At 42.9% G+C, this 14521-nt stretch overlaps 1 protein-coding gene across 1 annotated transcript in view; it reads left to right on the top strand.

Annotated features, from left to right (window-relative positions):
• The first annotated feature begins 3343 nt into the window (after positions 1-3343).
• MGAM (maltase-glucoamylase) overlaps positions 3344-14521 on the top strand; it is a 91416-nt gene continuing 80238 nt past the window's right edge. The window contains exon 1 of the mRNA XM_078438467.2: positions 3344-3806. Coding sequence (XP_078294593.2) covers positions 3693-3806 — 114 coding nt within the window. The 5' untranslated portion in view covers positions 3344-3692. The remainder of the gene's footprint in view (positions 3807-14521) is intronic.

The raw sequence follows: 14521 nt of genomic DNA on the forward strand, positions 1-14521 counted from the left end.
AACAAGTCCTGTTCCTCCGAACCTCTGAGCCTCGCGTATGCCGATCCCTCGGCTCAAAATGTCTTTCCTTCTTCCCTGCCCGCTCCCATCTGTCCATGCCTCCGCTTTCTTTCTCGTCTCTCCCAATGGTGTACTTAGTGCTGTCTTGTCTTTTGTACAGTAGCCACTTGACTTCCTACATTCTCCTGGCCATGAGGTTATGGGAACACCGCTCACATTCGCGTGCTAGTGCGGGTTGGAGCAGACCGCCTGGGTTTGCATTGCGGTTTCACCTGTTGCTGGTTACAAAAGTTAGGGCAAGTTGCTCTTTGTGTGTCTCAGGTTTCTGGTCTGTGAAACTGGGATGACGGTTGCTCCTTCAGAGGGTGGTGAAGAGGAGGAAATAAAAACCCTGCATGTGAACCCTTTAACATAATGTGTAGGATCCAGGAAGCATGCGTGTTGCTGCTATTCTGATAGTGTCTTGTTTATAGCACACATGCACCTATCTGTCGAATTGGCCTGTGTTTTGGAAGTGGTCGGCGTTGTGTTTTCAGGGGGTGAAAGCAAGGACAGGAGGTGATGAAAGTCTAAATAAGGGTTCTGTCTAGGGAATGGGGGAAGGGGAGGAGGTCTTGGCATCACGTTATGGTCCCTGTATCTGCACGGCCTCCATGGCTCCTGAATAGACGTGTTTTCCTGACATCCTCAGGCCAGGTAAGGCTGTGTCGCTAGGGCAGCAAATGCCTCTACGCACCATGGTCCTCGTACCTCAGCCTGGCCTGAATCATCTCTTTTGTTTTCATCCAGGGGCTAAACTTTTATTTTTGATTTTTTATAGTTTATTTATTTTGAGGGAGAGAGAGAGTGTGCACACACACATGCACATGAGTGGGGGAGGGACAGAGAGAGGGAGAGAGAGAATCCCAGGGAGGCTCCACACTGTCAGCGCAGAGCCGGATATGGGGCTCACGCTCATGGCCCATGAGGTCAAGACCTGAGCTGAAGTCGGACGCTTAACCAGGTGAGCCACACAGGTGCCCCGGGGCTAAACTTTTAAACTGTTGCAGTCAGGCAACGACATAGATGTCAGTATGTAGTACAGGGCCTTGTGCCAAGTAGGTGCTTGATGAGTTTTCTTTTTTAAACATCAATGAGTACCTACGGCATTCAGAAACCTGATTTGGGAGCAAAGGAGGTATTGGCATAGTTGAAGGTTGCCTTGGGTTGGGAGTGCAGGGTCTGGGCTCCAGTCATGGCTGTGAAGATGCAAAATAATCTTAATAAATGTGACTGGCCTAGGGAGTAGCTATTAGGTAACACCGAGTCTTCTACTTGTATTATAGCATTTGTCTCTCTATCTCCTTCTAATGTGACTGAATAGGATCGTTTCCAGCTTCCTGTAGGTTGAGGACATTGAGGCCTGTGCGGCTGTGCGTCCTCAGCCAGTAAGCAGACCTGGGCTTGGAATTCAGGTTTGCCTGATGTTGTATCTGGACCTTCTGTCACTACACTTATGCAAACCTCACAAAGTTCCTGGGCCCCAGGTTCTTCATCTGTATGATGCGGGGACGGTAGCTGGTGTTCCTTAGACATAATACCACATGCCCCAACCCACCTGGTCCCTAACACTGAGCAGACAAGCATTCGGATGGCACTTCAGGCCCTTGCTGCTGTGGGGCCGTTGTGAATCTCGGCCACATAATGTAGACAGAAGGCCTTGGTGCCCCGCAGGCCTCCTTGCTCCTTAGTTTCCCTTCCCTTCCTCTTTTAGCTCTAAATTCTCTGACTCGGTGATGCCAAAGGAATATGGTAGGTGTGTGTTTCCCAAAATCTGGTCTTCAGGCTTCGTTGGCTCCTGACATTTCTCTGGTGGTCAGTGATGAAAAAAATAAGGACAAGTAAGTAAACTGTTCAAAAAGATAAATTGATTCCATTTTAGTAGTCTATGTCCCCTATAAAATGGCAATGATCATAAATCATGACTTTAGCTTTTCCAGGTGATAGGCACAATTTATAGATTTAGGTCTAATGGCCCAAATTTTTCTGAATTTTCACTGGTCCATGAAAGCAATTAATTGTCTAGGAATCTAGGAATAACAGTTGGGTGGGGTTTTTTACGCTCTCTATGCTGAAGAGAATTTTTTTTTATTTCCACCATGTCACAGACTGAGATTTTTGTAAACTTAAGATACAAATGACTTACAAGAGAAAGGAAATGAAAAACCAGGCATACACAAACACCCACTCCATTTTTTAATTATTAGGGTCAAAGAACATAAAATTATTCTGTCATATTGCAGCAAAGCCTTCTAATTTTAGTACTTATTTCCTTGGGGACTGGCAAAAACAGGCTTATGGGTCACACTTGGAGGGGCACATTTGAGGGGGGATCTGCCAGGAAATTTTAGAGCAGCGCTCTAAAATCCTGGGATTCGTGGATATAATTCAGATATAATTCATGGATGTAATTCAGAAAGCAAGTGAACTTGGAAGGGGCAATATTTATGTATTTTTTTCTTTGCTAAAATCCAGCTAAAATTTGTCTTTTAAGTATAAAGTGAGGTCACAAGCATGAGTAGTGTTAGAGGTATCTAAGAATTTGGTTCCAAGAGAAGCTGTAGTTACTTTTGTATCATATTTTGAAGACAATCTCAAGATACTATTTATACTTATCACTGTTTTGAGATTGTAATAGCGGTAAATCCTCTTACTAGATTTGTTAGCTAATATATCATTAAAGAAACACATGCATTGTTATATTGCAATTAAAAAAAATCCTCGGGGTGTCTGGGTGGCTCAGTCTGTTGAGTGTCTGACTTCGTCTCAGGTCATGATCTCATGGTTTGTGAGTTTGAGCCCCGCATCGGGCTCTGTGCTGACAGCCTGGAGCCTGCTTCAGATTCTGTGTCTCCCTCTCTCTCTCTGCCCTTCCCCTGCTCTCTCTCTCTCTCTCTCTCTGTGTCTCTCAAAAATAAGCATTAAAAATTAAAAAAAAAATTTAGTAACTAATTCAATCAAATCTGTTTTCTTTGTATCCTTATGTATTTTGTCTCATGCTTTTGAAAATATAATTTTAGGGATGCCTGAGTGCCTTAATCGGTTAAGCATCCAACTCTTGATTTCAGCTCAAGTCATGATCCCAGGGTTGTGAGATCGAGCCTCGAGTCAGGCTCTGCACTGACAGCGTGGAGCCTGCTTGGGATCCTCTCTCTCCCTCTCTCTCTTCCCATCCCCCCTTCAAAATACATAAATAAACATTTTTAAAAAATAAAAAAATAAGAATGTAATTTTAAGAGAGGTTCCCGGAGGCACCAGACTGCCAAAGGATCTCCATAGCATAAAAATGCTTGCAGACAACTCTTCTAGAGACCAGAGAAGACTATTCTAAAAACATTTTCAAAATTATTTCCTTCAAATCACAAATCAGAAGGTTGTGTTAGTAAATGTCAATGGGACACTGAGATGGTTTCTGTTTTGCTTTTTATCATCTACTGGTTGAGTCGGTCTGTGTTCCCTCGCGAGGCGCCTGAATGTGCTCACCTCTGAATGTACATTCGGCACCTGGAAGGGTCAGAGAGAGTCAGGGCGATCACGTCTTCCTCCAGGTTCTTAGGGATGTTCTCGGAGGAAGACCATGATTACTAATTAACTAGCAAATCTGATCTTGAGAATGAAAGCTGGGCAGTCATCTGCATTTGAAACCCCTTGGCATGGACACAGTAACCGCTCAGCGGGACTGTGACTGCACTCTGTGGACTGTGCTCCTTGTTTCTCTTACTAGGCCGTCCTTCGGGAGAGTGGCGACAGTGGTAGGAAGTGATGAGGTATGTTTGTGAACGGTGTGTTTATTTATGGCTCTAGATGTGTGTGTGCAAGTGTGTGTGGACTGGTGCTGATCTCCTTTAGTCAGACCGTCCTTGCCACTGATGAAACACAGAACTACACAGCAAACATAATTACACAAACACACACTGAAAACAAGGTTCAACTCATTTAATTTTTTTTCTTGCTCTGTGTGTGTGTGTGTGTGTGTGTGTGTGTGTGTGTGTGTGTGTGCTTGCGTGCATGTGTGTGCCTTCTTCTGGACCAAGGCTGGGTCTACAAGCCCTACTGTAGCTAAGCCTTTGTGCATGTGTGTGTTGTGTGTGTGCATTTAGGGGAGGGTGATGAAAGAACAAATACTCAAGGTAGCAATTCTTCCTGATTCAGGAGGTGAGGTGGGGGAAGGGAGGCAGAGGGGTTAGAATAGAGTCCGTCAGGACATTCCTTCTGGAAGGATGCTGAGTTGTGGTTGAGCGGTGGTAATTAGAGAGTCCATTGTGGTCAGGAAATTGAGAAATCTATTGCTGCCTCCATGAGTTGGGTGCCTCAGTGATGGAATAAAGAATTATTCTAGGGAAGAGTTCAGGTAGTGTGTGAGTTACAGGGGCGTGGGCAGGCGTTGGTGTGCGGGGGGCTGTGGGGAGTGTGAGAGACTTCCTGTGGAGTCAGAGAGGAGGCACAGAGGGGAAGACACAGGGCCTGCGCTGGCAGCCTTGTGTGAAACAGAACGAAGTGCTGAGGGAAGGGGAAGGCGGCAGCTTGTTGCTGATGGTCTCTCTCTGGTAAAGCCTGAAGAAAGCTGGGTCCTCACTGGTGCTAGATCCATGTGGGCATTTCCTCGTTACTGAGGTGGGAAGGAAGAGTTTCTGTTGGGGAAAGAGAAGGAGGCCAAGATCAGTTGCATGGGCTCACTAGAAAAGGCTACCAGTGGTCCCTGATATGGGGTCCGGACAGTGGCCTTCATGTGCCAAAGGGACCTCCCGCTGTCCACACTGGCTATTGCTCTGATGTCATGTTGCAGAACAGTGAGTGCCCGTGTGCTGGGCCGGGTGGGAGTGAAAGGGGAGGGGTCTGTGGTTTGTTGTGCTGGGCAGGGCCAACGTGTATCAGTGACCACATGATGCACAAGGACATTCTGTCCTTTACCCCACTTTTAAGGCAGCTCATCACTATTCCACTCATGCTTAGACACGCGATGTCAGTGATGTTTTTGTTGTCAACCATTCCCTTGTAAAATGAGCTTTGATGAGCTGATAAAGTTACTTTACAAACTGCTCCATAAGCGTGGAATACCCGTGAGCTGGTGGACTTGGAAGAAGACAGTTTCCATTTAAAGTGGGTTCAGGAGTTAGCTGCAGAAGGTGACGAGGCAGAAAAGCCTTTGCCCACCCTGGTGCTGGGGTCATGGTAGGCCATATCTGTCTTCTAGAGATGATCCCTTTGTGGTTCAGATGGGGAAACTGAGGCCCGGAGGGGTTAGACAGTAGCTGGGAGACAATGAACCAACCCAGTAAGTTTTGCCCAGAAATTTTGAGGAATAGCCATGCCTGGCTGGGCTCCTCTTTGAAAATTCTCAGTCTCTATAAAACTAACCCTCTCTTTTCCACTCGACCTCTTGCCTTGTGTTATCAAAGGATTTTTAAAAGAAAGGCTTAGATCATCATATGCAAATTCAGACACTGTATTTGGAAAATATGACAATAGATTATCCAGTTTTCTGGAATTACTTTTGATAGCTATTTCAGTAGTTCAGGCCCCTACCTGGTTTAATCTACCTGCTTTGCCTAAATAGTTATAACAGTACCGGGAAAATGACCTTTGGCAATTATTCATATAACCAGTTTATTTTATTTTATTTTTGAAATGTTTATTTATTTTTGAGAAAGAGAGAGAGAGAGCAGAGGAGGGACAGAGAGAGAGAGAGAGAGAGAGACAGTGGATCTGAAACAGGCACTTCGCTAAGAGCAGAGAGCCAGGTGCGGGGCTCAAACTCATGAGCCATAATATCATGACCTGAGCCAAAGTCAGATGCTTACCTGACTAAGCCACCCAGGCACCTAATATAACCATTTTAATTCAAGAGGAAAAAATGACTGTTGGAGTCTGCACAGTTTACGTACACTAATCATTTGGTCTTTGCAAGTGAGCTCCTCCATGAGCAGCCTAATTGAAACTGCAACCCTCACCCCCACCTTCCTTATCTTCCCCCTTCTCCATTGCACTTACCACAGCCTGACCTAGATGACAGGTGCACTTGTTTATTGCATCTTTTTCTAACCACAAGAGCATAAGTCCCATGAGGACAAGAAGCTTTATCTGTTGTATTTGTTGTAGAACCGGCTCCTGGAAGAATGCTTGGCACATTGTGGGATCTTAATAAATAATTGAGTGAATAAATACACTGCAATCAGATCTAGCCTCCCCCCAAAGACATAGCATTGATAACTCGATGATGAATAATTATGGAAAGTGTGCATCAGCCGCTCGTTCTTGGTCTCATGGAGAACTCGACAGAGTGCTGTGGGCCACACCCTTAAAGTGAATTGACTTCTATGGATGCTTACAAAAGCACTTTTGAATCCCCCAGGTGCTGTGGGGACTGAAATGTTGCAGAATTTTTGTTTCCTTTTCTCTCCATAAAGCTTCCAACCCCATGATTATCTCGGGAAGGACACAGCTATCTCTCATGTACCTCCTCTTAATTTAGCAGCTTTAATTATTCAGAAATACAGAAGTTTCCTGCATTGCTTGACATTTGGAATCAGACTCCCTGGTTTGAAGCTGAGCTCTGAGCACTGGACCTTGGGCACCGTAACTTCTATCAAGCTCAGTTAACTATTGGTAACCTGGAGATAATTACAGTCCCTCCTCGTAAAGTGGTTGTGAGGACTGATGGAAATAATGCATGGAAGTATTTAGCCTTGTACCGTGCACATTCTGAGTACTTAGTTAATGACCCAGATACTGTCTGATAAAACTGCAATCTCACAAAAAGCCTGAGCTGGTGTACAACATGGGGCGTTATAACTTAGACTACAGAGTAATGGTTGAAAATCTGGCCGTGGAGTCCAAAGGCCAGTGTTGAAATTGTGGCTTTGCTTGTTATCCGCTGTGTGACATCAGGCAAGTTATTCGACCTTGCTGAAATTTTAATTTCCTCATCTGAAAGTGGGGCTGTCACAATAATTAACTTGGAGTTGTCGTGAGGATTTCATGCAAAAAATTATGTAACCTTTTAGCAGATTCACTCAATCATCATTAGTTATTTTTATCATTATTATCAAATTGCACAATTTTTGTTATGTGGAATAAAATATTTAAAGATTGATGACAGACTGCCAAATAACAGGTTTTTTTAACATTTTTCTTTTTAAAGCAATTAAAAGCAATTTAAATTCCTCTCTTACTGTATTTGCCTTTTGCCATTTGTCTCGATTTTGTTTTCCTAAGTTGCATTCCTAAATTAGATTGTAGATTTCACCATCAAGATCCCTGTGATTCAGAAAGTAATGTCAGCTAGAAGATGCTGAAGGTTTTTTTTTTTTTTTCAATAAGGTTTAAGGAAATGTTTCTCTTCTATAGGAAGAAAATAATTATTGTTGTTCCAGGGGTGCCTGGGTGGCTCAGTTGCTTAAGTATCCGACTGTTGATTTCACCTAAGTTCATGATATCATGACTCATGGAATGGAGCCCTGCTTCAGGCTTTACACTGAACAGAGTGGAGCCTGCTTGGGATTCTCTCTCTCTCTCTCTCTCTCTCTCTCTATGTCCCTCCCCTCCTCTCTCTCTCTCTCAAAATAAACAAATACTAAAAAAATTATTATCATTGTTCCATAGAACAGGTAACCATACTTAAATATATGACACAAAAAGACTTTTGATAAGAGGCAGAAAGATTTTTTTATTTTTTTTATTTTTTTATTTTTATTTTTTTTTTCAATATATGAAATTTATTGTCAAATTTGTTTCCACACAACACCCAGTGCTCATCCCAAAAGGTGCCCTCCTCAATACCCATCACCCACCCTCCCCTCCCTCCCACCCCCCATCAACCCTCAGTTTGTTCTCAGTTTTTAAGAGTCTCTTATGCTTTGGCTCTCTCCCACTCTAACCTCTTTTTTTTTTTTTCCTTCCCCTCCCCCATGGTCTTCTGTTAAGTTTCTCAGGATCCACATAAGAGTGAAAACATATGGTATCTGTCTTTCTCTGTATGGCTTATTTCACTTAGCATCACACTCTCCAGTTCCATCCACGTTGCTACAAAGGGCCATATTTCGTTCTTTCTCATTGCCATGTAGTACTCCATTGTGTATATAAACCACAATTTCTTTATCCATTCATCAGTTGATGGACATTTAGGCTCTTTCCATAATTTGGCTATTGTTGAGAGTGCTGCTCTAAACATTGGGGTACAAGTGCCCCTATGCATCAGTACTCCTGTATCCCTTGGGTAAGTTTCTAGCAGTGCTATTGCTGGGTCATAGGGTAGGTCTATTTTTAATTTTCTGAGGAACCTCCACACTGCTTTCCAGAGTGGCTGCACCAATTTGCATTCCCACCAACAGTGCAAGAGGGTTCCCATTTCTCCACATCCTCTCCAGCATCTATAGTCTCCTGATTTGTTCATTTTGGCCACTCTGACTGGCGTGAGGTGATATCTGAGTGTGGTTTTGATTTGTATTTCCTTGATGAGGATCGATGTTGAGCATCTTTTCATGTGCCTGTTGGCCATCCGGATGTCTTTAGAGAAGTGTCTATTCATGTTTTCTGCCCATTTCTTCACTGGGTTATTTGTTTTTCAGGTGTGGAGTTTGGTGAGCTCTTTATAGATTTGGATACTAGCCCTTTGTCCGATATGTCATTTGCAAATATCTTTTCCCATTCTGTTGGTTGCCTTTTAGTTTGGTTGGTTGTTTCCTTTGCTGTGCAGAAGCTTTTTATCTTCATAAGATCTCAGTAATTTATTTTTGCTTTTAATTCCCTTGCCTCAGAAAGATTTTTTTAAATGCAAATGATACATTATTCAAGAAGTCTTATTATCCATGCCTATTAATTATCTATTGCTGCATAGTAAATTACTCCCAAATTTCACAGCTCAAAACAAGAAATATTTTTTATTTCACAGTTTCTATGGGTTAGAAATGCAGGAGCAGCTTAGCTAGGTGGTTCTGGGTCAAGATGTCTCATGAAATTGTGGCCAAGATGTTCCCAGGGGCTGTAGTCATCTGAAGGCTTGACTTGGCCTGGAGAACCCACTTCTGAGATGACGCTCTCCCTTGGCTATTGGCTAATGGCCTCAGTTTCTCGCTGGTTGTTGGACCTTCTCATAGGCCTCCTTGAGTGTCACTATGACGTGGAAGCTGGCTTATCCAAGAAATGAACCAAGAAAAAGAGCAAGGAAGTGATCCAAGAGAAATAGAAAGGAAGAAGCTGTAGTGCCTTTTATAACCTAGCCTTGGGAGTCATATGCCATTCCTTCCACCACATTTTGTTTGTTAGAAGTGAGTCACTGAGTCCAGCCTACTCTCAAAGAGTGAGGGACAGGGGATTTGACTCCCTCTCTGAAGGGAGGAATATCAAAGAATATGTGGACTTTTTTAAAAAAACACCATATCAGGGGCACCTGGGTGGCTCACTCAGTTAAGCACCTGACTGGCTCAGGTCATGATCTTGCGGTTCATGAGTTCAAGCTCCCCCATGATCTCGCAGTTCATGAGTTCAAGCTCCCCCTTGGGCTCTGTGCTGACAGCTCAGCCTGCTTCAGATTCTGTGTCTCCCCCTCTGCCCTCCCCCATTCACTCTCTGTCTGTCTCTCTCTCAGAAATAAACATTAAAAAAAAATTTAAAAACCTACCATATCATAATTTTGAAAAATGATGAATTTTATTTTATTGCAGCACTTTACTCACTCCTGTCTATGGATATTTACACTATTCTCAGTCTTTTGCTGTTATATATGTTTCGTATCAGCCACGGTGAAAAACCTTGATCTTACCTCGATGTGCAAGGGTATGTGTGGGCTAAATGTGTACAAAGGAAATTCCAGATTGAGTGTACGTAGTTTTAATAGTTTTTGTCAAATCTTAATTAAGTATATGGTGTTTACGGTTTGACTGTGGGTACAATGTGTGGGTACCTTTTACTTCATAGTGTCTCACATAGTGCGTTTATAAACATTGGAGAAACTTAACATAAGCAATCTCCTATCTCACAGCTACTAGCAACCACCAAAGGGAAGAAGACACAACCACTCAGATAGGCGTTCTGATAACTCCTGTCCTTGCCAGTGGACATGAGATCACTCTTTACCTCACTAGCCAACTTCATTATATCAGGCATGGAAGGTTATTAATTTTTATGGGATTTTATATGCAAAATTAATATTACGGGATACCTTATAAGGCCTTTGGGAGTGTGAGGTATTGGGGACAGAACAGGTAAGAAAGATTGGAGTTGGGTAATTTAGTTTAGAAGAACCAAAGTCATCCTCATAGGGAAAGGTACAGCCGCTACATTTCCTTTCACAAAGTAAGAGGGCATTATATTGACAAAAAGCAATTTCTTTTTATTTTTTTTAACGTTTATTTTTGTTTTGAGAGAGAGAGAGGGAGAGAGAGACAGAGAGAGAGACAGACCTTGAGTGAGGGAGGGGTAGAGAGAGAGGGAAACACAGAATCCAAAGTAGGCTCCAGGCTCCGTGCTGTCAGTACAGAGCCTGACTCGGGACCCAAACTTGCAAACCATGAAATCATGACCTGAGCTGAAGTCGGACGCTTAACCGACCAAGCCACCCAGTCGCCCCAATAAAGAGCAATTTCTCATCAGTGTATAGGAAGCGAATCCTCTTGTCATTTAACCCTTGGGTGAAGGACCGTGGAGAATGTGGAGCTTGCATGGGGACACACTGATTGGGTAGAGAACGAGGCTACAAGGCAGAATGAAACAGTAAGTTTCAGATTCCCGAGCTGGGAGAGTTAGATTGAGGCCTGAGGGAAGAAGAACCGGGCTGTGCTTTTTGAGTGAAGCTAGCATGATTTACAAGACAGCATGGGAGAGGAGCTGTGGATGTGGGTGCAGAAAGTGGGTCTTGAACGGACAAGCCTGACACTTTGCCTCCCATTGTTTCCTCCTGACTTCGTGCACCTGTGTCTCAGGTAGTGCGTGACTCACCCAACACGTGAGGCTCTAAAGCGCTTAGCAGCTAGGAGGGTAGATCAGAAAGGGTTCATAAAGACAGGAGCCAGGAACACACATCTGCCATTTCGTGAAACACCGAGTGAGATGCGCTGCCACACTCACTGAAAGTGGGGTGAACGTATGTCTTAGGAACATCCTGCTTCTTACCCAGCACCCACTATCTTCTCTAAGGCAAATAATAACATAATGACATGTAATGTTTTGAAATGTGAAGTGTTTATTTGATTTTCACAATAAGAAAATGATGATAGGTAATAATTACATAGGTATTTATACATAGGTATTGTTAGTTTCACTTTTTACAGATAAGAAAACCAAGACTCAAGGGGCACCTGGGTGGCTCAGTCACTTAAGCGTCCGACTTCAGCTCAGGTCATGATCTCACGGTTTGTGGGTTTGAGCCCCACATCGGATTCTGTGCTGACAGCTCAGAGCCTGGAGCCAGCTTCGGATTCCGTGTCTCCCTCTCTTTCTGCCCCTCCCCTACTCACACTCTGTCTCTCTCTCCTTCAAAAATAAATTAGCATCAAAAAAAATTTCAAAGAAAACCAAGACTCAAGACTATTAGGGAAATTATTTTGACTATGACAGCAAGAAATGGTAGGGCAGGAAGTCAAGCTCCAGTATTCTCATGCCCTATTTTGCATGTTCTTTGTTCTGAGAAGGAGAACTTGGGGATAAGATGAAGGAAAATACTAATGAAATATTTAGCAGAGTAATCAACCAGAGAGTAAAATATTGTTGATCAATAAGTATTGATTATGCAGATTCTACCAGTAGATACTTAAGGAAATAAAGAGGAAGAAGCAGGCATAATTTTTATGCCCTGGGAGCTCACACTTTGAGGAAGAAAAGGAGAAGAAAAGGGTGTGTCTAAGGAAGTAGACACACCTTTGGGAAGAACACCTTCAGAAAACTTACGTGCTTGACCACAAATGAGCTGGGGCTAGAGAGGGTACATTGACATACTAGGGGTGTTTTGATGGGGTTGATAATTTCACAAGGGACCATTCATCCCCTAAGACTCCCTCCAAATGTGTTATTTGGTTTTTTGTTTTTACAGTCTCCAACTTAATATTTGTCCCATTTTTCACCGTCCTCAATTTATACCTGCCATTCCTCCTCCCACCCTATAAGATAGTGTCATATGATATTATTAAATACACTGATCAACTCAAAATTCCCAACGTGATTTTAAAACAGTAGTAGAGGGAACTGAATATCAAACTCATTTGGGGAACTTTTAAAACCTACCCAGAAAGGTTTAAGATGGTAGACGGATCATATGACTTTACCTGTTTTCCTTTCCAAACTTCCACTGATATTCTTATAAAGATGTACCAAATGAAATGAGTCTGTAACAAAATGGAAAAAGAAAAGCAGACATGACCGTTGTGCTGGGTATAGCAGAGCAGAGACTATCTCAGCTCATAATCAGCCTGAGGAAAGGGGTCTGTAGAGTTGGAGGGAGTTCTGCACAGAGAGATCATTGGGCCCTGAGCTAAGAGTAGGGAGGATAGAGCAGCAGAGGGGTATAACCAGTGTTCAGCTATGGTTGGACTTAATAAACGGGCTGTGAAGAGCATTATCTTCCAGAAAGTGGATTTACTAATGTATGTTTTCCTTATAAAGAGACGGTTTCCAGCTATTTCTTTTTTATGTTTACAACTCATATGAAGGCTGTTATTCATATGAAAAATAGTTACAAAGGTCATATGGAGAGGGAATGGCTGTATATTCTGAAAAAAACCTCCCTAGAGATATTGATTACCTCTCTTTAATACTTCAAAAATGGTTGATTAAAAGAAACCTTGACTTGGATCCTTTTGTAAAATAAATAACTGCATTCCAATTTATATTATTTTTTATATCCATTTCTTTCTTTTTCTTTTTTTCATTTGGATTCCTGCGGTTACTGGCAAGATTCCTGGGATGAAGGCACATGGTTTCTCATTTTGTCCCTCCCTTATCCCTCAGGAAAGAGGAATGAGGTCCCTGAAGTGCACCTGTGATATAGAGCATCTTATAGTGTTGTTTGCACTCAGTCTTGCTCCTGAATCAGCAAATACTCATTTAGAGCACCTGCCAGGGGCATCCCATGAGGCACTGTGGAATTCTTCCCAACATTTTCCCCATCATAGAGCACAGAGAAAATGATGGTGGCATCATTAGGTAACTGAAAGGGCTCTGGATTCCCAAAAGAGGCAACTCTCAACAGGAGAATGGCCCAGTCCTGGACTCTCTACCAGTGCCCCTTCCCCCCAACCTGTCAACAGAACCAGGGAGTCAGTATCTCTGACTGTCAGGCTGAGACGGATAACTCAGGGAGGGGTGAGATATTCTCACTCACTGGCCTCTAGCAGCTTAAAACTTAGGAGAGGAAGACAGATTGTCCTCAGAGTTATGAGTATAGATACAGATAGATTGCTTGGGAGCAAGAGAGGGAGGGAGGGTTAATTTTAAGTCCCAGAGGAGATGTTGTTTGAACTGAAGAAACACGATTCTTGTAAGTGTAGAAGATAGGGTTGGGGGAGGGTGTGGGTTTTGCTGTAGTCATGAAGAGAAGCATGCCTTTGGAGTATAGACTTAGAGTGAATTTCAGCTCTACTGTTTATCACTGCTGATAAGTTTTATACCTTTCTGACCTCTGTTTCATTGCTCATAAAATAGAGATGAATAATACCTGTATTTCAGGATTATAAAGATGACTAGTAATGTTTGGAAAATACCTGGAATACAGAAGCCCCAAAACCTTAGCTAGAGTGATTATTAAGAGTTAGACTATAGGGGCGCCTGGGGGGCTCAGTCAGTTAAGCATCCGACTTTGGTTCAGGTCAGGATCTCATGGTTTTTGGGTTCAGGCACTGTCAGTGCTTGGGATGCTCTCTCTTTCCCTCCCTCTCTGCCCCTCTCCTACTTACTCTCTCTCTCTCTCAAAATAAATACATAAACCTAAAAAAAAGATTTAGACTACAGATGATACCATTTCATCTTGTAAGTAACGGCAGCCATTACAAACTCATGAAGCCTCAAAACCGCTGGCCTTGCACGTGGAGCAATTCATTCCTATAACTTAAGGGGATACAAGAAACTAGTTAGATCAATGAAACTCATTTTAGAAATTATTCCATCATACCATCCAATGTGACAATGGATTCGTTCCCTGCTTCTATGTGGGACCTTACAGGGAAATTTCTTTTTCCATTCTGCGTGATGTATTGATTGTAACTCATCAGCTGCACTGTCTGTTGAGTGACACATTTCTGCATTATAGTATGGCTCTACAGAGTTTCTCATGCTTTTGAAGCAGTGCTGTATCTGTGTCTATAGATGTACATTCTCACCCAAAATGTGAAAGACAGAGTGTGCCCTTTACCTGAGAGGCAGTGAGGTCATAAAGACAATCCTTAAGGTGGAAGTCAGGATCCCTAATTGTGCCGTGGACTTGTCCTGAGCCTTGGGAGGGTGTCATATAAACACATAGACCCCCAGTCCTTCTTTCGCTGGTAAAATAGAAAAT

This window comes from Panthera onca, chromosome A2 (genome assembly GCF_046562875.1).
Source record: "Panthera onca isolate mPanOnc1 chromosome A2, mPanOnc1 haplotype 2, whole genome shotgun sequence".
In the NCBI taxonomy this organism is placed as follows: Eukaryota; Metazoa; Chordata; class Mammalia; order Carnivora; family Felidae; genus Panthera; species Panthera onca.